The 14,831-nt window shown below is 46.0% G+C and overlaps 1 protein-coding gene across 1 annotated transcript in view; it reads right to left on the reverse strand.

The window, feature by feature from the left end:
• LOC138511251 (phospholipid-transporting ATPase ID-like) overlaps nt 1-14,831 on the reverse strand; it is a 668,434-nt gene that overhangs the window by 256,806 nt on the left and 396,797 nt on the right. The window contains exon 4 of the mRNA XM_069626794.1: nt 5,206-5,319. Coding sequence (XP_069482895.1) covers nt 5,206-5,319 — 114 coding nt within the window. The remainder of the gene's footprint in view (nt 1-5,205; nt 5,320-14,831) is intronic.

The following is a 14,831-nucleotide window of genomic DNA, read 5'->3' on the forward strand; positions in this document are numbered from 1 at the left end:
ACTGTGGCAGTGCCAGGCAAGTGCCTTTCCCAGACCAACACACGACCCCAAACTGCTGGCACTGCCAATGTTTGATAGCTTATATTTATCATCTGGAGGCATTCCTTGGGTTTGTGACTGACGTCTTGAACTGTGACTTTTGTTTGGGAGGGGGTTCACTGTGTTTTGTCTTGTAATTTTCATTATGTTGATTGACTTTCACCCTTACCGTTTTTATAGACCATCAATGTATGTTCATCTCTGTTTTGTTTTTTCTTGTTCGTTTTACTTCTGCTACATTCTATTCATTCACAGCCATCATTTCATGTTGTGACACCATCTCATTACATTGTGTAAAGCGTTTGGTGTAAGGCGCTATGGAAGCAAACAAAACAACAACCACAAAGGTGCCAGAAGACGTCAAGGGATGGAATGACGGATGCAGACCCAGGGACTCAACAGAGCTGTTCATTTGCGTATCATGTCGCGTGCAACTAATGTGTTCATTATGCTCACGTGATTGGCTAATGGGCATGGCAGCGGTGGAGGGCAGTCAATACCCACAAGAGAGTCCATTCGCCGGCTGTTTTGCAGATTCTCAAAGCAGGAGCACTTGATCTCCTACAGCAGGCGTCTGTAACGCGTGGCTCTCCAGATGTCTTGGACTACAACTCCCATGATCCCTCACCATTGAGTATGCTATCTAAACTGTTGGGACTTGTAGTCCAAAACATCCGGACAGCCAAAGGTTGCAGACCCATGTCCTAAAGCATTGTGCTCCTTCAACCACCTGTTATAAGGGCAGCTGTTTCCGGGAAGTAAAGAGGATTATTTTAACAGTGTCCTCTAAAATTGGACCACTTCACCCACTGAAACATGTTACTTGTTTGCAGAGGGAAACTCTTTCTGTTTTTCCTTTTTACACTTTGTCTTGTGTGGTGCACTGCCAAAGCCTTGGGGCAGGGCTTGTGGCTAAACTGTTTGCTTTTGTAACTCGCATATGCTACCATAATCAAATTACAACATGTGCAATGTGCACACGGGTTCTGTGGGAGTGTATTTGAAACAACAAACATCTCTACTTTAGCAGGAGGGCGTTACTTGTGCATGTCGCAATGTACTCTGTCATGTTGTTTCCTTTCTGAACGCCTCTCCCCCTTACATTTCGATGCATCCTTGCAAGCGTGGCACGGGGTTCTGCACGGCACACAGTCACGGACTAGCCTGGAACTGTGGGCGGGAATAATACGGTGGGATGGGCTGTGGGGAAGACAAGCAATGGAATAACATCCTTGAACAAATCACGTATCCTGGATGTTTCTAGAATGATCCCCCAGCTCATTTATCTATCATAACAGAAGATATTGACTGGATCACCCTGCCATTGTGCCGGGAGGATAGCTCAGGGGCAACGTGCTTGCCTTGGAAGCAAGACGACGCGGAGCAACACAGGTTTGATCCCTGGGACCGCGCTTAGAAACCTCTGGGTATTAAGCACATTACAAATAACCAATCACAATAAGTTAATAATCTATGTATGGCGAGCTGCTTTCACTCACTGATTGTGTCCAATATGGTATGGGGACAGAGGGCCAACCGTTTGTCTCTTGGCTATGTTCTATATCCTCGAAAAGCGGGTGACGAGGTTAAGACCTTTCTGGAGTATGTCCCACCAGGTGCAGATGTTGGACATCTGTCTGGGGCCCGGGTTTCCACAGGGTCTAATGGGGGTGTGGAACCAGAGGCTATCCTTTCTAAGTTCTTAAAGACAGCCAATGATTGGTCTTGGGTGGGGCCGGCCCTTAAAACCTTTGATCTACTTCGACAAGGCATGGGACATCCCTAGCAATATTGGAGTCCGTATCATATCGTGGAACGTGTGTGGCTTGATCAATCTACGCACATTTTGGATGAGCATTCAGTCACTGGAAGGGCCTAACATTGTATTGTTGCAGGAAACTATGTCTACTGCACATTTTCATATGGATGGTTATCAGACCTTTACTAGACATGCCGTATGCTTCGGTTTGGGACTTCCGATGGGGGGGGGCTTGCAGTAGCTGTTGACCTTAACCTACAATTGTTGTCTGAGTTTTTTTTTAATCAGAGTGGCTGCTTGCTGTTAAAATAATTGATACTGTATCTGGGGGGAAGGCGTACCTTGTTGTGAATTTGTACTGGGATCCTGCCAGGGTGACTCTCGAGGATATAATCAAATGCCTAAGGCAACTACTCAAGGACTGGTATGCTAGCAGAAATCGGGGCTTATATTACTTTTGCTGGGGATTTTAATTCTAACTGTGCCAAGAGTGCATTGTTGAACTACTCTAATACCGGTGCACATACCCAGGCCTTGAATGTGAAGAGAGGGTTTAAATGGGATTCGTTCTTGAGCGAATGGGGTATGTTTCGAAGGGAGGATTTGTCCACAAGAGAGCTTGCATGCACACGGCATATGGGGGACTCTCGATCGAGAATCGATTATGTCTATGATACACCAGTATGGGAGCTAGATGTGGTTCTTTGCCCCATGTGGATCGGGGGTGGGTGATCATCTGCTATTGACCTTCTTATTGGACACTCCTTTCTCTCTACATGATCTTAGATCGGACCTGGCCCTTCTTCAGCCAGATACTGGCAGACGAGCTGTTGTATGGAACTACAAGACAGTGCCCAGCTTTACCCAATGTATTGCCAAAAGGTTTGTTGAAATGAATAGGGGGTTGCTCTTTGGGGTCTCCAGCTGAGCGGGTCAACTTTGTCCACTGTATTGCTAGTGAAGGTCTTGATGTTTTGGGGCATAACAAGAGGATTTTTACTCTAGCTAGAAAGCGCCACACATTTGATCATAGGATTCAGGCCTCTAAGAAAGCCAAACGGCCATCCATCCGTGGGCTCAAGAGTCAGAGACTAACTGCTGCAGAGTATCTTTTAGCTACTAGGAAAGCCACACAGGCCCACAAAAATGGAGTACCTTCTCGAGTCTTACGAACGAGATAACCAGTCTATGCTGGATAGCTTATGTGTGGACAAGGAGGCAAACCTCAAATCTGCTTGTGGGGGGCGAATTCTGGCTATGCACTCTGTCATTTCCGATGCCACCTGGGTGGCATTCTATTAGGCTAAATATTCGCTTCCGGAAGATATGGTCTACTGTGAGAACCTTAATCTGGGACCAGTGGAGCAGGGGGAGTGTCATTGGGAATTATCCGATATCGTCTGGGCCATTGATAGTCTTAAACCATCAAGGGCCTCGGATGGAATTCCACCATTGGTTCTGCAGAGCTCTCCTTCCCAAGCCCCTCTTTGATGCGATATTTGCATATCATCTAATCCCGCCTTCTTGGGTCCAGTCAATCATCATACCAATCTATAAGAAGGGAGATTCTGACCCTGCCAATCATAGACCAATTGCCTTCACTGATGCCACCTGTAAGGACTTTTCAATTCTACTCCTTAGGGACCTTGATCTCCACATTAGGCAACATGGTCTTTTTTTCAAAATTCCAGGTTGGGTTTAGGAAAAACATGGGCACTCCACTCAATGCTACCATTCTTGCGTGCATCTTCTATCACAGTAAGGATGTGGGGGACGTCTACATGGCCTCCCTTGCTTTCTCTAGCGCTTTCGATTGTGTGGTGGGCTTCCACTTGTGGAACAAACTTCTTAGCTGGGATGTTCTCAGGAAGCTGGTCCAGCTTTTGGCGCTGCTCCATTCAGGCACTTCTTTGAGGGTGCGCCTTACGCGTGAGGGTTCTCTGTCTTCCTGCATCCAAACTTGGATGGGTATAAAGCCGGGCTGTACTGTTGCCCCGTCCTCTTCAATCTATATGCAAGGGGTGTGGAATAGTGAGATAGTCTCATCAGCTAGACTAGGCTGTCTCAGACTTGATTGGTTAGCGTTTGCTGATGATTTTATCCTCTTAAACCGCACACCTAAGGGCCTTCAACATAAATTAAACCTTTTTGAGCAGTATTGTACCTCCAATAATGTAACTCCTAATTGAGGCCAATCTAATATTGTTATCTTCGCCAAGGGTCGGAAGATAATCAAACTCTGTTCTTGGTATCTTGGTGGTGAGAGACTGGAACATGTGGATTTCCTTAGGTACTTGGGTTACAATCTGAGCAATCAGTACTCTGGTGTTATCTGAAAAGAATTCCACAGGGCCGGCTTGCCCCCCTGACCTCCCAAATTAAATGTCTATACAGAAAGGTGTGCACATTTTCTGGTTTGCCAATTCAGCGTTTCTATCTGGCTAAAGTGGAACCTGTGTTACTGTATGGATTAGACTTTCGCCGTTATCTCAACGTTGTGAAAGGTAAACTGTGGAAACAGGTTTTGGGTCTTTCAACTGCTTTACCTAACTGCATTAGTAGTCATGAACTTTGCCTCACCTCGCTTAAGGTCTGCTATACCTGGCGTATGCTGACTACCTATTCTAAGATCCTTGGTCCGCCGTCTAACAGCCTCTACATGGATCTGGCCAGCATCACTAAAGAAGCCACAATCACATCTTTTAATCTCTTTACTAAAATAATACAGGATACTCTGATACATATTGGTGGAAAAGAAGAGGAACTAGTTCATCGATGCGGTTATGTAAAGGTCAAATTGTACAAATTAGACTGGGTGGAAACAGTTGATGCTTATCATTTGTACACAACATTTAGTGAATATGCTAAATGTGTACACAAAATTGAATGTATTTCCCAGTCCTTGCAGAGGTTGCCCTGTGAGTTTGCGGGGTCTATCTACATTTTCGCCTCAACCAGTTCCTCTCTAAAGAATGTATCCTCCATTGCAAAGGGCAACAGCCTCTATTCAATAACATCCACTGTAGATTTTGTGACAGTACGAATGGCCAGGAAACCCTTAAACATTGGGTTACTGCCTGACCATACTTTCGGGAACGATAGAGAAAGATGTTTTAAACAAAATGCTCCAAGGGAATATGATTTCGCTATTGTTCTTTTTTTATCTCGGTTAATGTGGGGCCAAAATGTATCGCTTACTTTATCTTCATATCAATTTTGACTATGTGTTTCTGTTCTTATACAGTGAGAATTGCCTTTGTGTTTTTACACATTGACAATTGTCTATGCCTTGCTTTGTTATGTACTTTTGGATATGTGTTTTTTCTCTATGTAAGGTCGCTTTGGAAACCAATACCACAATTTAACAAAATTAAAAACTATACGTGGAACTGCCCCGACACATTTACCTGCAAAATCAGAAGGAACACAAAATAGACATTCGCCACTCTCTGGAACTGTTCGAAGAGGTTAAGGAACAGGAAGGTGAAAATGTTGTATTTTGACGTCTTGATCGCGTTGGTCTGTGGAAAGAAAACAAACACGTCGCTAAAAATGGCGTCAGTTCACAGGCTCAAAAATCAGTCACTGCTTGGAAAGGTTTTGCCCACTAGTTCTGTTTCCGGTATGTCACCCAAGGCAATTTTTCAAATTATAGGCATCTTTTGGGGGGCCTAGAGGCAGCAGCGTCCCTAGGAGGAGGCGGGGAGGGGCTGTGTGACAATAGCCCCGGGTCTTTTGGTTGAAGCCCCGGATAGACGCTCAGGGCTACAACCAAAATTCTAGCTAGCCCTGTTTCCTGACAGTCCAGGCATTAGCGTAGCCCCAGATCTTTTCCAGACCTAGCAACACCCCTGCCTGGAGGCTAAGCAGAGTTTGAGATGGGTGCAAGACAAATGGTGGGCTTGACAACAATATGGTGTAAACATTACGCCGATCAGTCCTATGGTTGGGGCACTAGGGCTGGGCTGGGATTGGCAGCGATGGAAATAATCCTGCAACTTTGTGCTGCCGCTCAAGAATATACTTGAACATTTATTTTTATTTTTTATTATTGATTCAGTTGCATTAACAACTTTTCAATATAATTCATTGCACATCATTCAATAAAAAATAAAAAAAACAATTGTACACATTTCCAAGATAAACAATTAGATATTACAAGTCATCAAATATTAAAACTAGTTCATCTTATTTTCTGTATAAAATCCTAAAGAGAAATAATTCATTTCGCATTTCACATATACTTGAATATCATTTTGTATGCTGTAGTATGAGGCTCATAAAGGCAGTTTCAAAATTCCATTGCAATGCCATAGTGCTCCTGCAGCTCTATATCTCTACATGAGCACCAATTCAAGCCAAACGTCCCCATTACTAATGTCCTTTTAATTGTCTTACACCCACGCCCAGCATAAATGAAAAGAGCTTAGATGGATGGTCTCGCTAGGGCTGGACCGCCCCGAGTAACTGGTCAGGTATCCAGGGAGCAGCGGCAATGCCGTAGTTTCCCCAGCGTCATCATCCAGTCTTCTTAGCACTCTGAAGTACATGTACACCATTAAACGCAGTAGAAATACTAACCCACAAGTGAAGATGTAAATGCATAATGCTATGGAAGCTTCAATTAGACTTATACACTGTAACTATGATCAGCCAATCAGGTTTTTCTCCCTTCAGCCCGAGCTTTAATTGGATGTAATCGCTCATCCACCTCCAACTCCCTCAGGGTCCGTTGCTTCTCCAGGCAAAGAGTTGGTGGTAGGGAACTGTGATCGGCCTCCCTCTGGAACAGCCTCCCTGCCTCTCTGAAACTTGAGGAGAACCATCTCCGGTTCAGGAAGCACCTCAAGACCTTCCTCTTTGCTTCTGATTTCTCTCCTCTGCTCCCTTGCTGATCTCTTGGTTGAAACTGAAACTGCACTGGTTTACCTGGCTACACTCTGATCTCGGGCCCAGGTCCCCTCCCAGTCAGTTGCACACCTGCACTGCCCCCCTGGCAACCATTGCACTCGGGGACGGTTTCTGTATCCCTACAGCCCCCTACCAGCACTTGACACCTGATGTCTGCCCTTACCCTTGCACATGCCACAAGCTGGCCGCACTTTTATTTATTGGCTTTATTTATTTTATTTATTTATCTTGTTTATTTTTTACATTTATCGTATGTACTGCACTGCCCCCTCCCATTTCCCCGCACTTCTCCCCTTTCCTCCATCCCCTGCACTTGCGCGATTTCAATGTCACCTGGCCTAGTATTAGGCGTGTTATAAATGCCATATCATATATCATTCATTTAGACACTGCAACTTTGGTCAGTCAATCAGATCTTTCTCCCCTCCGCTTCAATCAGTCTTAGACAAAGAAACTATGGTCAGGGAATAAGATCATTCTCCCCTCAGATCAAACTTCAGTCAGATTTAGCCACAGGAACTAGGGTCAGCCAATCAGGTCATTCTCCCCTGAGCCCAAGGTTCAATTAGATATAGACAAGGGAACTGTGATCGGCCAATCAGTACATTCTCCCCTCAGCCCAAGGTTCAATTAGATATAGACATGGGAACTGTGATCGGCCAATCAGTACATTCTCCCCTCAGCCCAAGGTTCAATTAGATATAGACATGGGAACTGTGATTGGCGAATCAGGACATTCTCCCCTCAGCCCAAGGTTCAATGAGACTTAGACAATGAAACTAGGGTCAGCCAATCAGGTCATTCTCCCCTCAGGCTTAGGTTCAATTAGACTTAGACAACGGTACTACGGTCAGCCAATCAGGTCGTTCTCCCTCAGACGTAGCTTCAATTAGACTTAGACAATGGAACTAGGGTCAGCCAATCAGGTCATTCTCCCCTCAGACCAAGATTCAATTAGACTTAGACAATGGAACTAGGGTCAGCCCATCAGGTCATTCACCCCTCAGCCTAAGGTTCAATTAGACTTAGACAAGGGAACTGTGATCGGCCAATCAGATCTTTCTCCCCTCCGCTTCAATCATACTTAGACAAAGAAACTATGGTCAGGGAATAAGGTCATTCTCCCCTCAGATCAAACTTCAGTCAGATTTAGCCACAGGAACTAGGGTCAGCCAATCAGGTAATTCTCCCCTCAGCCCAAGGTTCAATTAGACTTAGACAAGGGAACTGTGATCGGCCAATCAGTACATTCTCCCTACAGCCCAAGTTTCAATTAGATACAAACATGGGAACTGTGATCGGCCAATCAGGTCATTTTCCCCTCAGGCTAAGGTTCAATTAGACTTAGACAATGGTACTACGGTCAGCCAATCAGGTCGTTCTCCCGTCAGACCTAGCTTCAATTAGACTTAGACAATGGAACTAGGGTCAGCCAATCAGGTCGTTCTCCCCTCAGCCCAAGGTTCAATTAGACTTAGGCAATGGAACTAGGGTCAGCCTACCAGGTCATTCACCCCTCAGCCTAAGGTTCAATTAGACTTAGACAATCAAACTACGGTCAGCCAATCAGGTCATTCTCCCCTCAGCCCAAGCTTCAATTAGACTTAGACAATGGAACTACGGCAGCCAATCAGTACATTCTCCCCTCAGCCCAAGGTTCATTTAGACTTAGACAATGGAGCTACAGTCAGCCAATCAGGTCATGTTCCCCTCAGCCCAAGGTTCAGTTAGACTTAGACAATGGAGCTACGGTCAGCCAATCAGGTCATGTTCCCCTCAGCCCAAGGTTCAATTAGATATAGACAAGGGAACTGTGATCGGCCAATCAGTACATTCTCCCCTCAGCCCGAGGTTTAATTAGATATAGACCTGGGAATTGTGATCGGCCAAACAGGCCATTCTCCCCTCAGCCCAAGGTTCAATTAGACTTAAACAATGGAACTAGGGTCAGCCAATCAGGTCATTCTCCCCTCAGGCTAAGGTTCAATTAGACTTAGACAATGGTACTACGGTCAGCCAATGAGGTTGTTCTCCCCTCAGACCTAGCTTCAATTAGACTTAGACAATGGAACTAGGGTCAGCCAATCAGGTCATTCTCCCCTCAGCCCAAGGTTCAATTAGACTTAGACAATGGAACTAGAGTCAGCCCATCAGGTCATTCACTCCTCAGCCTAAGGTTCTATTAGACTTAGACAATGGAACAAGGGTCAGTCAATCAGGTCATGTTCCCCTCAGCCCAAGGTTCAATTAGATCTAGACAAGGGATCTGTGATCAGCCAGTACATTCTCCCCTCAGCCCAAGGTTCAATTAGACTTAGACAATGGAACTACGGTCAGCCAATCAGGTCATGTTCCCCGCAGCCCAAGGTTAAATAAGACTTAGACAATGGAACTACGGTCAGCCAATCAAGTCATGTTCCCCTCAGCCCAAGGTTAAATTAGACTTAGACAATGGAACTACGGTCAGTCAATCAGGTCATGTTCCCCTCAGCCCAAGGTTCAATTAGACAGACAATGGAACTACGGTCAGCCAATCAGTTCATGTTCCCCCCCAGCCCAAAGTTCAATTAGACTTAGAAAATGGAACTACGGTCAGCTAATCAGGCCATTCTCCCCTCAGACCACATGTCAGTCAGATTTAGCCAAAGTGACTACGGACAGCCAATCAGGTCATTTTCCCTCAGCCCAAGGTCCAATTAGATATAGACAAGGGAACTGTGATCGGCCAATCACTACATTCTCCCCTCAGCCCAAGGTTCAATTAGATATAGACATGGGAACTGTGATCGGCTAATCAGTACATTCTCCCCTCAGCCCAAGGTTCAATTAGATATAGACATGGGAACTGTGATTGGCCAATCAGGACATTCTCCCCTCAGCCCAAGGTTCAATTAGACTTAGACAATGAAACTAGGGTCAGCCAATCAGGTCATTCTCCCCTCAGGCTTAGGTTCAATTAGACTTAGACAACGGTAATACGGTCAGCCAATCAGGTCGTTCTCCCTCAGACGTAGCTTCAATTAGACTTAGACAATGGAACTAGGGTCAGCCAATCAGGTCATTCTCCCCTCAGACCAAGGTTCAATTAGACTTAGACAATGGAACTAGGGTCAGCCCATCAGGTCATTCACCCCTCAGCCTAAGGTTCAATTAGACTTAGACAAGGGAACTGTGATCGGCCAATCAGATCTTTCTCCCCTCCGCTTCAATCATACTTAGACAAAGAAACTATGGTCAGGGAATAAGGTCATTCTCCCCTCAGATCAAACTTCAGTCAGATTTAGCCACAGGAACTAGGGTCAGCCAATCAGGTAATTCTCCCCTCAGCCCAAGGTTCAATTAGACTTAGACAAGGGAACTGTGATCGGCCAATCAGGTCGTTCTCCCCTCAGCCCAAGGTTCAATTAGACTTAGGCAATGGAACTAGGGTCAGCCTACCAGGTCATTCACCCCTCAGCCTAAGGTTCAATTAGACTTAGACAATCAAACTACGGTCAGCCAATCAGGTCGTTCTCCCCTCAGCCCAAGGTTCAATTAGACTTAAACAATGGAACTAGGGTCAGCCAATCAGGTCATTCTCCCCTCAGGCTAAGGTTCAATTAGACTTAGACAATGGTACTACGGTCAGCCAATCGGGTTGTTCTCCCCTCAGACCTAGCTTCAAATAGACTTAGACAATGGAACTAGGGTCAGCCAATCAGGTCATTCTCCCCTCAGCCCAAGGTTCAATTAGACTTAGACAATGGAACTAGGGTCAGCCCATCAGGTCATTCACTCCTCAGCCTAAGGTTCTATTAGACTTAGACAATGGAACTAGGGTCAGTCAATCAGGTCATGTTCCCCTCAGCCCAAGGTTCAATTAGATATAGACAAGGGAACTGTGATCGGCCAATCAGTACATTCTCCCCTCAGCCCGAGCTTTAATTAGATATAGACCTGGGAATTGTGATCGGCCAAACAGGCCATTCTCCCCTCAGCCCAAGGTTCAATTAGACTTAAACAATGGAACTAGGGTCAGCCAATCAGGTCATTCTCCCCTCAGGCTAAGGTTCAATTAGACTTAGACAATGGTACTACGGTCAGCCAATCAGGTTGTTCTCCCCTCAGACCTAGCTTCAATTAGACTTAGACAATGGAACTAGGGTCAGCCAATCAGGTCATTCTCCCCTCAGCCCAAGGTTCAATTAGACTTAGACAATGGAACTAGAGTCAGCCCATCAGGTCATTCACTGCTCAGCCTAAGGTTCTATTAGACTTAGACAATGGAACTAGGGTCAGTCAATCAGGTCATGTTCCCCTCAGCCCAAGGTTCAATTAGATCTAGACAAGGGATCTGTGATCAGCCAGTACATTCTCCCCTCAGCCCAAGGTTCAATTAGACTTAGACAATGGAACTACGGTCAGCCAATCAGGTCATGTTCCCCGCAGCCCAAGGTTAAATAAGACTTAGACAATGGAACTACGGTCAGCCAATCAAGTCATGTTCCCCTCAGCCCAAGGTTAAATTAGACTTAGACAATGGAACTACGGTCAGTCAATCAGGTCATGTTCCCCTCAGCCCAAGGTTCAATTAGACAGACAATGGAACTACGGTCAGCCAATCAGTTCATGTTCCCCCCAGCCCAAAGTTCAATTAGACTTAGAAAATGGAACTACGGTCAGCTAATCAGGCCATTCTCCCCTCAGACCACATGTCAGTCAGATTTAGCCAAAGTGACTACGGACAGCCAATTAGGTCATTTTCCCTCAGCCCAAGGTCCAATTAGATATAGACAAGGGAACTGTGATCGGCCAATCACTACATTCTCCCCTCAGCCCAAGCTTCAATTAGACATAGACAATGGAACTATGGACAGGACCCCAGATCATCCTCCCCTCAGCCCATCTTGCTGGATAACAACACAGATATGCCTGTCTTTGCTGTTAGTTATCTTGCACCCCCTTGGATAGCCGCGCCAGTTCTGCCTCCCTGTGTGTGGAAGATCTGCTGGGTTGTCGTGGTTACTAAACACTTGTGAGAAGGCACCAGGGCCTCAGTAATCTCCTGCATCACGTGCTTCCTCTGTGGAGGGGGATCCCTTACCCCCTTACTCTAGTGGACTGCCTGGACTGCTTGGGGAATCCTGCCACCCACCCAGCAGCGAGAGCCCTAGGCAGCTGCAGCCTAGCTGCCTGGCATGACCCCATAAAGTTGAGGAACCATCTGGGTGTGCAAACTTGTACTCTACAATATCCTAAAGTTCCTTCAGTGACAGCAAGAGGGCGCATGCCCAGTAGACGCAGTCAGAATAAAGTCAGCGGGGTGGATTGTGGATCCCAACACATTTCTTTTATTCATGTTTGAGCACCCGGAGACTGCCTTTGGGTGGTAGCAGTGCCTGGTGTCAAGCAACAAACCATAACAACATAACACAACATCTGTCCTATTTGTTAAGCAAAGGACAGGCATTAGGAGAGAGGGAGGCTCATCCAGGTAATTTGGTGTTAAATATTACACAAACTATTGCTGTGCAATGGTTCAGTAGGTACAGCCAATAGGATATGTCAACATGTTGGAACGGTTGTGATGCTCTTGGCGGTCGGTCTGGGTGGTCACAGGAAGTGGTACTGGAGAAATACGCCGAGTTACAGCACAGAGTCGCGTGCCAGGGCCTCAGGATGTGCCCCTTAGGCAATCGTGATGGCGTCTTGAGCCTTCGTATCCCACACGCTTCCTCTTGTCTTTTGGAGCCAGGTTAACGTAGTCAGTAGCAGGCACACTCTGGGTCTATGCGCTAGTTAACATTTCTCATCAGAATACAAGACTAAATTGACTTCATCTTTATGATGGCAACGTAACCATGCAATTGGTCGATAGCTAGTGGCACCCAGCATTCACAATAATCAGTCACGGATACTGACAAATAATCTAGAGCTGTCTACCTGCTTTAGCCAACCATCCCGCTGTGGACACTGATTAGTCTTCAGCTGGTCACCCTTGCAATGTCATTGCAAAAGGATGTTTACAGAGCAGACTGCTTTGACTCCATTGTTATCGTATTTCATTTGTATTTTGGGTATTTGTGAAGGACTAGTGAGCCTAAAAAGTGGTAAAAAAAAAGGGGGGGGTTGAGGGGTCCCCCCATTTCGAATAAAAAACATATTAAAAAAATTTGACTTTTTTTTCGACATTATTTTTCGAAAAAATGACTTGAACAGATGTGTAGAGGGACATATTGCTTATAAATCATGTAGCTGAAGGCAAACGTGGTTAAGACATTTTTATTACAGGAGCACTTTTACAGCCAGAATTAAACCATCACCTTTCAGAAGACTGCTTAGAAATAACAGTGGCAAGGCCTAAAAAGCAAAAAGTGTTATGCTAATACACTATAGAGCTAGCTTGAAGATATACCAGGAGGGTATGTTTTAGGCAGGGAGGGGCAGGTAGAGGGTGGGAATGGCCACAGGGATTAGCAAGGCCATGGTAGGTCAATGGGTGGGCAAATACCCCAAAAATGCCCACAGGCTGTGGTGTTCACATACCATCTCCCTCCAATTTGTAATCCAGTAGAAAAGTGTCGGCCTATATGTATTGCTAATGTTGTCACCCCATAGCCAAAACTAACCAGCAGCAGGCATCGGACCTAGTGGTTGAGTGCCATCTTATCTTTGCTCGGGCCTATAACTACGGGCCCCAGGGCATTACCTGACTCAATAATGCCCGCGCCGCTCAGGGCATATTGCTTAAATAATACACGCCAGCCTGCCATATCAGTATAACAGCCTGGAAATAGTGGTTTTATGGCAGTCTAGTAGTGACATCACAACTGACCTGTAATCAATTATTACGGTTCTGTTGTGACGTCACAATGCCTGCTGCCTGAGCCAGCACAGAGCACAACTCCAGCTGTCAGTACTGCTCTTAATTTTTTTATTCCTTTTATTGAGCTGCTCAAACTAATTTCTGCAACGCATTGCAAGCTGCATATTTGCTTTCTAAATCCAAACACGTTCTACCTTCCTGATATGGAACAGCAAGTTGAAGAACCCTCACATTAGATTAAGCAAGAGGCCAGGTAGTAAAGGAGATGACGGTGTGGGGCTCTGTATTATAAAGCTTAAAATATCCCCTACTGTGCGTAAAAAGGATATTTGCAAATCACCTTGGAGTTGCATGACCTGATAAAGAAACACAGCCTTCGGCCTCGCTCCTCTATTTGCTCGCAGAACACCCACATGTCTTGCAATATCCTTATAACGTACGGTAGGAGGTACTTTACCCCACTTATTACAGATGCCTCATTCGGACAATCATGCTACGAAACGTATTTGCAGAAAAAAAATAAAATCTAAAGTATGCATGATAGCGTCATTATGGGCTAATGAAGTGTTGGAAGTACTAACTATGCTAAGGGTAGTCCAAAAGAAGGGATCAATGCAGCAATACGACATATTAGTACTCAGCGAGGGCTCAATCAGAATGAAACAAGCATTCTGATTGGTCCTCGCCGGGGCACTACCCGGCCAGGAATCCCTCGTCTGAGATTCCACGGCCATTGTTCCCTGCGGGGGACGTGGCAGCCCCTCAGCCAATGAGAAGGCTCGAAGCGGGGATATCCCTGCTCTGAGCCTCCACACGGCTGAGAAGCTTCCTTCGGCCACCGCCGGGGACTAAGATATGTGTTTTTTTCCCTTTCCTCCCACATCCCCGCCCTCCCAACCGCAACTCACCCCACCCCACCCCACTTACCTTCTGCCTCCTTTGTCCATGGCGGACGGTGTGGCAGCCTCCAGCCGTGTAGAGGCTCGGAGCGGGGCCATCCCCACTCTGAACCTCCACAAGGCTGGAGGCTGCCTTCGTCCCCCGCCAGGGATTCAGGTAAGTCTATTCTTTTTTTTTTCTTCTTTTCCCTCCCCCCCCCCCTCCCAACCACACTTACTTTCTTGTCTGTCGTCTTTCGGGAGCGAATGTGCTGGGAACACTTCTGTTCCCAGCGTGTCGCTCCCGATGGCCGCCATGGAAAGGGAAAACAGACTTTCCATTTCCCGGTGGCCACTTTCTTGGTCTTTTTTTTTTCTGTCCCAAAACGCTGCAGCGTTTCGGGAAAAAAAGAACTGCTTTTAGTACCCCAGTCATGCA

The sequence above is a fragment of the Ambystoma mexicanum genome, chromosome 6p (assembly GCF_040938575.1).
Source record: "Ambystoma mexicanum isolate Mex_15411 chromosome 6p, UKY_AmexF1_1, whole genome shotgun sequence".
Taxonomy (NCBI): Eukaryota; Metazoa; Chordata; class Amphibia; order Caudata; family Ambystomatidae; genus Ambystoma; species Ambystoma mexicanum.